Source organism: Phalangium opilio, unplaced genomic scaffold (genome assembly GCF_054372755.1).
Source record: "Phalangium opilio isolate 3A_F unplaced genomic scaffold, DU_Popi_V2 ptg000105l_1, whole genome shotgun sequence".
In the NCBI taxonomy this organism is placed as follows: domain Eukaryota; kingdom Metazoa; phylum Arthropoda; class Arachnida; order Opiliones; family Phalangiidae; genus Phalangium; species Phalangium opilio.
The window spans coordinates 2,388,226-2,400,799 of NW_028324207.1; the positions used below are offsets into that span (position 1 = coordinate 2,388,226).

Genomic DNA, 12,574 nt, shown 5'->3' on the forward strand with positions numbered 1-12,574 from the left:
ACACCTTGTGAGGCGCTATCAAAGGCTTAGTATAGAGTAAATATAGGAAGATGGACTGCAAAACCGAGTGCAGTCAGTCCTCGAATTAGCTCTCAGTAAGTCTCTAGCATTACGAAATTAAGTATAGCTGTGTCATACTTAAGGAACATATCTTATAAACTTATGCTATAGGTCATAATAAGTGCAACTATAAAAAAATCGCTATTATTTCAAATTTAACAAATCTGTGCAACGCGCAATACAAGTACCACGCCACATATACACAGGTTCATATTCACAGCCCACGTAGTAACCATAGCCGTACTCGCTATTGTACGCCAATCTGTGCAAAACCAGATGTCAAAAAAACCTTTACCTGATGCTGTCTGTACCCCTCCTCTTCACGTTAAGCCTAACTACACGTTACACGCGACAGAGAACGCGATGTTTTAATGTCATACACACGTACGACTCAAAACTATCAAATTCAAAATCAACGTACCTACACCTTATTGTTTTAGAAAAATAAGTTGTTGAACAACATGGTTTCGTATTTAAGGTTCTGTATACTAACAATGTGTTTCCAAATTTTGTTAGCCATTGATAAAAATAACGTGTTTAGTAAACTTAGTAAATCAACCGATTTGAAAGGCACTTTAGGTAATTTGGGCACCTCGGTTAAAGACGCGTTGAAACTTCTGAAAAGTAATAACGCCAATAGCGTCAATGACGCAAATTTGAAAAGTGATATCAGCATTCCTAGTGGAGAAGGTCAGTACAAAATACTTTGGTTTTAGAACTCTGTCATTCAATTGTATTTACCTTGATTTTGATTTTAAACCTACATTCAAAGGGAGTGTAGAAAATGATTCAAAGCCAATCAGGGTTCTTTGTATCTTTATACTCCCTTTAAAGGGAGGGTGAAGTGGAAAATCGATTTTTTATCGATTCTTCCACTAATTATAAGACCAGTCTGCATATTGAAACATTCAGGAAATACTTCCGAATGATTTTGAAATTCAAATTAGGTTCAGATTTTAAGGATAATTTGAAATAAGGACCTCCGACCAATCGCATCTGCCTTCCTGTTAACAAAATTCCAGTTTTACACGCTCTACATCTCGCGCCACGATTATCACATTGCGCGTAAATTTTGTAAATTTTATCAAATCTCGCGATAAATTTCATTTGGCATGAATTTTGTTAAAAAAATCCAGGATGTTACGAGATTGGTCAGAGGTCCTTATTTCAAATTATCCCTAAAATCTCACAAACTAATTCGAATTTTAAAATCATTCGGAGATATTTCCTGGATGTTTCACTATGCAGACTGGTCTTATAATATGTAGAAGAATAGATGAAAAACAATCACTTCATCTTCCACTTCACCCTCCCTTTAAAAAGATAAATATCTTCATAAGTTATATTCCATAAGTTTGTCACTGGTTACTGAGAGCTTGTCATGAAGTGACGTAGATGAAGCGTCATAGATTCTCGTAAAGCGACACCTGGTGAGGGGCTATCAAAGGCTTAGTACAGACTTAATAGGGGAAGATGGACTGCACCATTGACAATTTTGGCTTGTCGTTCTCGAACTAGTTCTCAATAAGTCTCTTGCATTACGAAGTATAGGTGTAATACTAATGGAACATATCTTATAAACGTATGAACCATACATAAAAATTTTGCGGTACATCAGTGGGAAGTGTCTTACTTATCGCTATTCATTTACTTATGCTAAAACTTATAAATACACCATCTTCTGGCAGCGATACTGACCGACTTCTTACAAGGGGACGAAATTAAGGAACTTCTCAAGAAAAATAATTTAGGCTCATTAGCAAATGATGACAGTATCATGGCCTTAGCCGAGGAATTCTTGCCTTTGATGGGAGTCGATATCAACCTCAAAGGCGGAGGATACAAGACAAAAGGCGATAAAAAACTAAAAAACGCATTAATGTCTAAGAATATAGGAAGTTTGGAATCGATTAGCAAAGCCTTAGAAATTGAACTTCAATTACGTATGACCGAACCTAACTTTCAAAATCAATGCAAGAAAGACATTCTCTACACGGTTCGACATTACAAGGAAAAATGGGTTCAAAGAAGTAAGTTTAAAATTTCCATTTGTCGTCAGGGATTCTGTAGCTAGATCGCCTATTTTAAACGCGGAACAAGGTACCAACAGGAATACATATCTTCTACTCGGAATCTTTAAGAGGCCATAGACCCCACACCAATATCTGATTGAAGGCAAGGGGAAGGGCTTAAAACTTTGTTGGACCGCCCATTCCTCTTTCCTCGCGCTTCATTGACTATTCAAATATGTAGGACAACCGTGGACACGGTCTACTCGTTCAGTACATGCAAAGAGAATATAGGTCGCGGGAGTCGAGGCACAGGTTACTAGCTAAATTCATATACATTATGCATGACGTCATAAACATTGCACCCCATTATTTACAAGATTATTATATTTATTGATATAGTCATTTAAAGCAAATAAGAAATAATTATATTTAAATATCATAGTGTACGCGGTTGACAAGAGTCAACTAAGTCATTAAAGTTATTTCTCACTTATTTAATATTACATTAAGCTCTTCATTAGGAAACATTTCGTCCCATAAACACTCGATAACTTCGCGTTTCAATACTTTAGATTTACTAACAAAATGGTGGCTTTCATTTGAGTATTTCTCGTACAGAGTACTACTAGATCCTAGCCCCAAGTCCACATTTAACATAATTCTTATTATATCTTTAACGACGTTTTTAACATCGCTATCCGAATGTTCGGTGTAATAAACGCAATTCGATTTCGATGATTCGTCATTACCTAGTAAATTCAGGGCCACGAATAACGATGCAGCTGCTATTAAGGGTGCAGAATTACTCAACAAATCAGGGCAAAATAAGGCAGATTCCAAAACTAAATTAGCTAAACTTTTCTGTTCATTCGTGCACAACGCGGCTCTGCAATACCGTCTTAAAAACTGAATTGGTTGCGAAAGCGGTTTGCAAATTGGACCAGGAACTAATTCCTTAAGTATTGTCGCCTCAGTTTGCAATACATCTTGAAAGTTGAGTTTAAACGTAGTTTTCTGAAATAGTTCCAAGTAATTGGTCTCCATTCCTTTGGGACGGTTTTTGCAAGCTAATGACAGGCAAGACGAAGCCAGTAACGGTAACGGTACACTGTATTCGCGAAGGCTAATTTCTGATTTGAGGAACCGGTCCATGATGGACACCGAGTAGTATAGTATATCTTGATCTACGCTCATGCGATTTGTTATCTAGATAACACGGGGCAAGGTTGAAGGTTGCCGAACTTTAACCTCCAAAATAAAAAACAATAATGACTTACCCCGATTAACCAATGTATCATGAGGTTCCTCATGTCCTTGTTGATGTCACTAATGAGATAGGGTAACATGTCGTCCATTTTTGATTCGATGTCGTTGATACTTCCCTCTTTTCGCTCCAGGGAGGAATAGAGACTTCTTGCGGAATTGTCCACTGTGTTCAAAATGTCCTCGCAGCTCTTACTGATTTTTCGGGTAGAGGTATTTCCATTGTTAAAACTGTCGCAGTCACTCGAGGTTTTTTGTCTTTTGCGTGGTAATGGCGTACCCAGGTCAAAACTCCTGGAAACCAAAAATGTTAGTCAAGGACATCGTGGACTTTAATTATAAACCTAGCATCAAACATTTCTGAAATGATTTTTAGATTGACATCATTTTATATTTGAAGCAAGGTTACTAAACCGAATCACATGTTACGCGACAAATAGTTCCCTCACTACTCGATTAGCGCTTAACCATTTACCAAGACGCGTTAGTGGATTTTTGTCCCACGTCAAGATGAGGTTCAAACTGTAATAAAATTAACCCCACGGTACCATGTCCATCTGAAGTTTGATGAGCGGGAGAGCAAACTAAGGATCACGCTACGTAACTAAGGTATTAAGAGTATACAGAGCGTCAACCTTCTTCAATTATCCCCCTCTGTTACAAGGAATTATGTGAATCTATGCCTTAAGCTAAATGAGCAAAACCTTGAATTTTAATTACTTTGTATTGAAGACTTCAATAAACGCGGAATTCAGCGAGTTTTGTTCCTCGCTTCGTCGAAATGCATTGCGCCTAGCCAATCTATTTTGACTGCCATATTTCCACGTAATTTCCTTTGAGTTATTCAGTCCTTCGGCCGTTTCACAAGCGGACATATTACTCCGCCGAATCGCGTTCTTTCTTTTCAGTACACTGCTAGTACCATCAAGGTCAAAGTTCCGCAAATAGACAGAGTCGCATTCCGACCTGTCCGAGTCCAATAATAAATTATCCAAACTAACACTCGGTTTGTTAAACTGAGTTGGTTTTAAAGTCGCTAACATAATTGAAAATATTTAAAATTTGTCGACAAAACTGAAAAGAAACCGTTGTCAATCTTGTCGCTTCGAGACCTCGCGAAGAAATGAGTCAATTATTTAGAAATGTAACAGCTTCTTGCGGGAGAGACGAAGTTCAAAGTTCATAGCTAGAAATAAAAAGTGTTTAAAAAATAGGCCAGTTTTTAGGGGGCGTGGCTGTGGCAATTTTTAGGTCAAAATTATGATAAAATTATAATAAAAATTAAATTATACAAAATGAATAGAGATGTGAAATTTTCTTTAATTGCTGATTACTTTTTTTGGAAAATGTAATTATAACTTTATCACATCTCTAAATATGAAATCCACTAACAGAAGAAGTGCATTTACAAATATGTCCTAATGTTTTCAACCACAAATCATTATAGTCGTTGAGCCTCTTGGACGGGACCCAAACCACAGTTAGATAAAAAAAATAACAGACGTATATATAATACTTCTCTTCGAGAGAAGTGTACCACAAAGCGGGGTAATTTTAATATGATTCTTCCCAACATCATTTTACATTTGGAGCAAGGTTACTAAACCGAATCACATACGCGATAAATAGTTCCCTCAACATTACTCTATTAGCGCTTAATTTGCCAAGGCGCGCTTGTGGATTTTTGTCCCACGTCAAGACGGGGTTTGTGTGTTGAATACTGAGGATTTAGTACCAAACACTTTAATAGGCCTAATTCACCCCACGGTGCGATGCCCATCTGAAGTTTGATGAGTGGGAGAGCAAACAAAAAGGGGGAGTGAGCCTGCATGGGAAGAATCATGCTACATATCTAAAGTATTAAGAGGATACATAGTGTCATCCTTCTTCCATTATCCCCTTCTGATTATAATCACATCCATTCCGATACACTCAAATGATTTACTTGTCAGTAACTAGCATCAACTTTATGGGTACTTAACATGACTTTCTTTGCAAATATAGTGGTTGATTCTTATGGCAAACCCACAAGTGGCATTATGACCGGATCTACTAATTTCTACGGATCTTATTCGGAGTGTTTAAGCGTTAATGTCCCTCAACAAGGACAAGAAACTCTTGGATTCAAAGGGAAAAGTTGTTGGGCAGTTTGGATAGCGCCTAAAATGGTAACTTCGAAAATTAGCCAAAACATAAAAGACTATTGGCATCTGAATTTTATTTTTTTCAGGAGTATGGAAATCTTCTGACGTCAACCATCTGCGTTCCCAGTTCTTGCAAGTCCCAAGACGTGGTTGACCTTCACCCCATCATAAAGGGCATATTAGGTATTTATTTATTTTTAGTACAGGAAGATTAACTGGTAACATTAACAAAGAGTAATTTTTCAGATCAACAAATACCTATCTGGAGCGAGAAACGCCATAGTTTAAAATTTGCCATGAGTAATTGTCAGACGGATCCAGGTCCTCTTACCACACCAGGATATGTTTTTAGGTACGTCCGCAAAACACGTTCCTCTGGTAAAACCAGAAGGGGATAATAGAAGAAGGATGACACTCTGTATCCTCTTAATACTTAGTTATGTAACATTTCTCTCGAAGAGAATAATTCTTGTAAAACTTAACAATTATCTTTCAGATTACTGATAGTTACCATAGTGGGTGCCGTACTCATCTGCACAATTTTGGACCGTTTCTACTTGTACGACACGCACCGCGACACGCTTCCATTAACTAATCACACAACGTCTGGAACAATGGACGAGAAAAACAGCGAAAGGACACAGGGTGATAAAACCATAAATATTTGACTAAAAATTTCAATTTTAAACGCAACTTCTTGATTTATAGAAAAATGCGGTCTTCAACGGTGGGTTTTGTGTTTCTCGGCGTATGAAAACGTGAAAACACTACTAAAGATAGAAACGACTAACCAACAAACTGACTTCTTCCACGGTATTCGAGTTTTCTGCCTAACGTGGGTTATTATAGGACACGTGTCAATGAATGTCTTACCAGTTGGTGGTCCGTACGCTTAATTGTGACCGTTTTCTTATGTCCCATCTAAAAATATCCAATATGGACCTTGTTTTCAGAAAATTTGGAATTTATCCCATCAGTTGTTAAGACTTTCCATGGACAATTTGTCTTGCAAGGATTTTACGCGGTTGATACCTTCTTTGTTATAAGGTAATATCAAAGTAATTATCTTATCTAATTATAATTAACATTAACACTTTCAGTGGTTTCTTTCTAACATACATCTTCATGTCAAACGCAACGCGCAAAATAGGAATGAAAATATGGTTAATGTTTTACTTGCATAGATACATAAGGTACTGTATTATAACCCTAAGCCTTGGCTATAATTAATATGATTTAATTATTAATTAGAACAGATTAACGCCGTCTTTTCTGATAATCCGTTTATGGGCTCAAACGCATTGGTTCAGTTTAAATGACGGACCGATATGGTTTAGCGTTAACAATTTGATAAAAGAATGCTCAAATACGTGGCCTCAAGCATTGGTGTACTTGGGCAACTTCGGTGACGTCTCCACCAATGTAAATGAATCAACACCTAAGTACTTAGACTCTTAGAGACTTAATCAACTTACTTTTTGTATTTTATCGTAGTGTCTATCGTGGACTTGGTATTTGGCAAATGATTTTCAGTTTTTCGCTTTAAGTCCGCCATTTTTAATTTGTTTAAAAAGGTAAAAGTTATGACCAAGGACCACTTTATGAATCGTTCATGAACACATTCGTGACACATTGCAGATTTCCAAAACAAACATTGTTTATCATGTTATTAATCGTACTATCGTCCAGCGCGTTAACTGCCTATATAAGTCATAAGTACAAACTGTACATAATGCAGAAATACATGAGTGATTACTTGTATGATTCAATTGGTACTTCAAAAAAGTGAGTACAACAGTAAAGACACAAAAAAATGATAACTAATGAGCAATATTTCAGACTCATGGAAATGACGGATGTAATGTACGAAAAGCCTTATTGTAGAATTGGTCCTTATTTCATTGGGATGTTATTGGGTTACTTTTACTACATCACTAAGAACAAAACCGTCGTTATAACCAGAGTTAGTTCACTTTAATGACGTAATTACTGACCAGTATTAACACGCGCGTACAAATCTTTAAGGTGAAACAAACGTTCCTTTGGACTCTCTCTATTGCCACAATGATGGTCATCATATTTGGACCACTTGGGCGGGAAATAACATTACAATTATCGCTAGTCTACCATTCTTTCGGACGTATTGGTTGGGCCTTAGCTATATGCTGGCCTATTTACGCTTGTCTCAAAGGATACGGTGGTATGTGTTAATAAGAAATGTCTGTCTGATAGTAACGCTAGCGTTTAGCTTGCGAAACATGAAGATTCAACTAAAAATTTTAAAAAAAATTGGAATTGATTTGAAATTTAATTGCAGGGTTTTTAAACACGTTACTTTCGTGGAAACTTTTGCAACCAGTTAGCCGTCTTAGTTATTGCATTTATTTATTGCATCCTATTTTAATGCACACCTATTACTACTCGCTACAGAAACCGCTAACAATTTCTAATTTATCAATGGTAATTAAGAAATTCAACATTAATTAAATTAAAATTCTAGTTACTTATTAATCTCTTTCGTTTCAGGCCTTGTTAATTATAGCAGTTCTTTGTACGACTACTTGTATGGCCTTCGTATTCTCTGTTTTGATTGAAGCTCCGTTTATAAAAGTTGAAAAACAAATTCGGAGTATGTGAATATAGCAGAAGACAAAACGAACTTTAAGCCTAAATTTTCACAGTTTTATAATCCACTTTATTCCGTAACGTGCCAAGGCTTAACGCGCTAGCTTTAACCATGGATTTATAATAAAGCTTACGCGTAAGCTTCTATTATAAATCCATGCTTTAACCCACACTTGTCAATTAAAATTATCGCGCTAAGCCTTCGCAGACATATAGCGAAATAAGGTGGAAATTGTAAAAGTCACGATTAAAATTAAAATTATTTTTAATTTACGATCACGTAGTTGACCACTTAATATCTCACCGATAATTGCTAACATTTTGTTGCCTTAACTCTTAGCATCAGGGTCATATAAAAATTTAAAGTTGAGTTTCCGCATTAACCTTAATTCGTCGATACGTAGGTAATTGAAACTCCCTCGATTTTTGAATTAAAAGGAAACTTATAACTAATATGATACTTATGGTTAAAAAATAAATCAAAAAAGATATTAAAGATGCTAATAAAATATGAGATTCATGGTGAACTAAATATACTTGACCCAATCTTGGATTTGTGTCCAATTTGACTGCTTCGAAGTAAGCCCGAACGATGTTCGATAAGCTCGAAGTATTATTGGCTTCGTCTTTCACGACTAACGCGAAATCTAACGTGGTTATGTTTTGAAATTCTGACGCTTCTAAAAGCACGCGAATTACCACACTTTGTTTCTGACCAGACGGTAATGGTACTAGTTGTCCTGATAATACCGATGATGTGTTTATGATATCGCAATCTTCGAATGACGTACGAAGTTTGCTAACTCCCGTTGTCGTATATCGTAGTTGCAACGAAGAAGCTGTGTGTAAAAAAAAATTATTTTAATTGTTATGAAAGGCAAACATAAATAACAGAGTGTATTCCGTATTTTTTTGTTAATTATATTTGCCTTTTATAATTACTAACTCACCATTTCCTGTATTGTAATCATCACCAGGTGACGTCCATCTTAATTCTACAACAAATTCATTTGTGGAAAAACGTGCCTTTTCTGTCACTTGCAAATCGGTGACTTTTGCTGGTGGAATTTCATCTATTTTCAATTGTCGATAATTTCTAACTTTAAAAACGCCAGCGTCAATAAATCGTTCAAATTCTTCGACTGATTCTTGTGCGATAGAATTTTCGTTGGAGTTTGAACTTCGTTTTATCCCTAACATAAGTAAAGTAACTATTAGCTAAGTTCAAAACATCATATAATGGTAATACGGTCGTAAAAATCTACGTTAGGCTTTAATCCACATCACTTTCACTTAATTCTATTTGCTTTTGATATTATTAGCATATGCTTACGTTGTTTGGAAAATTTCAATTTCGCTTGACCATCATTTAGTACTTTGGCAGTTAGACCGTATCGCCCATTGCCCGAAAAGTTGGAGAAGTACGCCGAGTAAATGCCGTCACCTTGTTCCAAATCAGGAGCTGCAATCAAACAACTATCAGACACTAGTTTTATCGGGAAAATAGTTAAAATAACTAACTAGCTCCATCATCTTTTAGTTCAACGTTCACCAGGGATCCATTTGGTCTCATAACGGTGGCTTGCACTTTAGCGTTGGTAATGGGTGCGTAGTCTTTCTTTACCTCGGCGTATATGGTTAAGCTTTCTGGAAAGGTCACTTCAAAGTCACCAGTCCAAGACTTAATCCTTACCGGTACATCATTTGAATCAGAAGGTGAACTTCTGACCGTCAGGGTCAATGGCTCTAATATGGGTTTGACAAAAACTTTCCAAGTACCACTCTGAAAAATAAATTGTTGAAACAGCGACGTGTCACCCAGTAACAGTTATGAACTCACTTCTGCCATTGGAAATTTGAACTTAATTCCATTATCCGTGACCTTCTCGACTTCTGGACTATTACGAGTGACTTCGGACTCATTAGGTCTAATTATTTTCAGTTCTATATTGTCCATGTCAATTGACTGTATGACGACAGTAGTATCTTTGCCTAGGACCTTTTCAATGTTAAATTCTCGAACGAAGTATGGCAAAAATGGCTCGACCAATTCATTACCAACAATCTATATAAGTACCTATAGTTAAAAACCTTCTTCACCGAGACCTTGAGTAACCAACTTACTGTGACTGGTTTGATGGTTACGTCAGTTTGTGTCGTGGCAGCTTCGAAAAACGTATGATACAATTCCGAAGGACTTGCACTTTCACTGTAAGTACTTCCATTTAAATTGTTAAACAAGTACAATTTCCCACCAGTAGACGTTGTTAACATTTCCAAGTTATCATCTGCTTTTTGTCCAAATGCAACGGCGGAAACCCTAACTTTATTCTTCGCAAGCCATGGTAGTACTTGTGATATTTTAGGACCAAGTACTTCTTTACCATCGGTTACTAAAATAATTACACCACCTTCGGCTGTCTTATTGTCATACGTTAGAACCTGTAACCGAGTATTACGACAAGTAAACTTACAGGGTTCACATACATTATAAACGTAGGCTTACATCAACAGCTTTAAAAAGGGCGCGTCCGATTGCCGTGTGACCATTCCTGGCTGCCGATTTTGGAATCAAACTAACAAGTGATGCCCTTTGAGTTTCATTCTCAACTTTAACCAACTCGGACAGTATCGTAGGTTCACTGTTAAATGACACAAGTCCAATTTCGTCATTCGGCATAACACATTGCTCATCCATAAGACACCGTGAAGTTGCCTGAGCTAGTAACTCAAATGGTTTACCCTAAAATGAACATACCCTTTAGCTAATTGGACTTTAGTTTAAAATGTTTCAACTTACACGCATGCTGTACGAATTATCTAAAACCCAAACGAACCGGTTTTCTTGTGATACTGTTCTGATAATACGAAACTTGGGTTTCGTGTTCTGTTTGTCATCCCCTCTGTGAACAATAGCAATTTGAACGCCGCACATGAAACAACTGACTCGAAATGAACTTACAGCTCAGCGGTTTTCAAATCACTATGACTTAAGACGACATCCCAAGTACTTCTACCTTCGCAGAAGTCATTTTGTTTATTAGGGGCTTCGGAATTGTGTAAGGTACCATCCTGGTTGTCATCTGTTTGGCAGAAATGGACAACCTATAAGACGACGCGTGGTCTGAATGAGTCAATGATATAAGCCAAATAGTGTGGTACCGCTTCAACTTACATCAGGTAAGGAAGCGGTGTACATGATTGATGCAGTTTCTGTTTCGGACTCCTGAGGTATCACCGTACAATTCAGTAACTCCTTCAAGTTTGTGTCACCCTCGGTTATGGCCGCTTTGCAAATAGGGTCCGAGTAATCGTATGAACCTTCGATTTCTCTTGTACAACCGGTTGGCAATACCCTTCCTTTCAGCTTTGAATAAACCATAAAGAAAAGTCAAGCAAGTACCCGCAATTGTTATTTCAAACAAAGATTGTTTGGTACTTAGGCCTACATTATCAAAATACAATGTTTTGTATTTGTCATGACCAGGATAACCGTATTCCTCAAACACACCATATCGAAAACGAGACCATTCTTGAACCAATCTATGACCTTAAAAACATAACATCAAGTTCTGTCGAAATCAGAAACTATATTTGATTGGCCAACTATACCCTAGCCAAATAATGTTTACGTACCAGGAATTTCATTGGTACGAAAGGCGAATTGACTAACAGGGTTGAGGATATAGTTTGGTGTGTAGTGTATATACAACCCGTTTTCTCCGCAACCTCCAGGTTGTAAGGTATAGGGTTCGTCGCCATATTGAGGGTTTTCTAAATCAACGCGGATATGTGCTTCGGCAAATAGGTCCCCCGTAACGTTCTCGTAATGTGGCTTGGGTTTCCAAGTATTTGGAATAGAGATAATCACTTCTTTGAAGAAGGCACGATTACGAGTTGATTTATATAAAACACGGGACCCTTCTTCGAAAATTTCCTATATGATAATATTTTATATTAGTTATAAATATAACTGGTCTTACCTCGGCTTATTTACTTGAATTTTTTCAATTATCAATTCATTTTCTTCAACACGCGAATTTATGGCGATTGTAATACCGGAGTACGTCGTGTAACCGAACCTCTGAATTGATATTGGTAGAGAAGACACATTTTTAAATAGAACTAAGCTCAAAAGCACACTTGAGAAAACGACGAACTTAATCATAATTAAGCCTAAAATTAGTTATTAGTTTTAAGAGATACTTCATAACAAAATGAGGTTTAGTTTCTTGTAGAATCTTTCTTTACTTCATTTAGATTAAAGTAATCATTTATTAGTCGGAAGATTTAAGAATTGGGCTTAGATTAGATAACCTGTTTTGGGTGTGTTATCTCTTAAGTCTAATTCATACTGTTTTGTCAGTGAAGATGAAACTACGGCGGAAGGATACAACGTACTAAATCGAACTGAGAAAAATAAGTACTCACGTGAGATGCCAAGAACCGAATAAGGAACTTGGAGGTTAT

General features: G+C 36.8%; 2 protein-coding genes across 6 annotated transcripts; one reads left to right on the plus strand and one right to left on the minus strand.

Moving 5' to 3' along the window:
• The first annotated feature begins 10 nt into the window (after positions 1 to 10).
• Positions 11 to 8,133, plus strand: LOC149625220 (O-acyltransferase like protein-like). Its single transcript, XM_089852009.1, has 16 exons — positions 11 to 750; positions 1,749 to 2,090; positions 5,340 to 5,503; positions 5,566 to 5,662; positions 5,726 to 5,831; positions 5,976 to 6,124; positions 6,188 to 6,361; positions 6,433 to 6,526; positions 6,580 to 6,672; positions 6,736 to 6,901; positions 6,974 to 7,053; positions 7,118 to 7,264; positions 7,319 to 7,442; positions 7,505 to 7,679; positions 7,797 to 7,939; positions 8,006 to 8,133. The coding sequence occupies exons 1-16, from the start codon at positions 522 to 524 to the stop codon at positions 8,114 to 8,116; spliced, it is 2,394 nt and encodes a 797-aa protein (XP_089708135.1). The 5' UTR covers positions 11 to 521; the 3' UTR covers positions 8,117 to 8,133.
• On the minus strand, positions 4,374 to 12,065 carry LOC149625221 (calcium-activated chloride channel regulator 1-like). Of its 5 annotated transcripts, none has more exons than XM_089852013.1 (13): positions 11,741 to 12,065; positions 11,554 to 11,654; positions 11,280 to 11,471; positions 11,067 to 11,209; positions 10,905 to 11,007; positions 10,611 to 10,847; positions 10,229 to 10,546; positions 9,945 to 10,169; positions 9,626 to 9,887; positions 9,438 to 9,566; positions 9,055 to 9,297; positions 8,642 to 8,943; positions 4,374 to 4,521 (listed from the first exon to the last, which is right to left on the minus strand). In XM_089852013.1, exons 3-13 carry the CDS (start codon positions 11,301 to 11,303, stop codon positions 4,516 to 4,518), a joined length of 1,992 nt encoding a protein of 663 aa, XP_089708139.1. In that variant the 5' UTR covers positions 11,304 to 11,471; positions 11,554 to 11,654; positions 11,741 to 12,065; the 3' UTR covers positions 4,374 to 4,515. The 5 variants fall into 5 exon arrangements, with proteins under 5 accessions (XP_089708139.1, XP_089708138.1, XP_089708136.1 ...); XM_089852012.1 differs by lacking the exon at positions 4,374 to 4,521 and adding an exon at positions 7,920 to 8,146; XM_089852010.1 differs by lacking the exon at positions 4,374 to 4,521 and having other exon boundaries at positions 8,465 to 8,943.
• Between the last annotated feature and the right edge of the window lie 509 nt (positions 12,066 to 12,574).

Excerpts from the sequence above, each read along its gene's own strand:
- LOC149625220 (XM_089852009.1), top strand. The coding sequence starts at position 522 with ATGGTTTCGTATTTAAGGTTCTGTATACTAACAATGTGTTTCCAAATT. Across the intron at positions 5,504-5,565 it reads TTTGGATAGCGCCTAAAATG|GAGTATGGAAATCTTCTGAC; the intron begins GTAACTTCGAAA and ends TATTTTTTTCAG. Across the intron at positions 7,054-7,117 it reads TTTTTAATTTGTTTAAAAAG|ATTTCCAAAACAAACATTGT; the intron begins GTAAAAGTTATG and ends GACACATTGCAG.
- LOC149625221 (XM_089852010.1), bottom strand. The coding sequence starts at position 11,303 with ATGTACACCGCTTCCTTACCTGAT. Across the intron at positions 10,547-10,610 it reads CCCTTTTTAAAGCTGTTGAT|GTTCTAACGTATGACAATAA; the intron begins GTAAGCCTACGT and ends ACTCGGTTACAG. Across the intron at positions 9,567-9,625 it reads ACTAAAAGATGATGGAGCTA|CTCCTGATTTGGAACAAGGT; the intron begins GTTAGTTATTTT and ends GTTTGATTGCAG.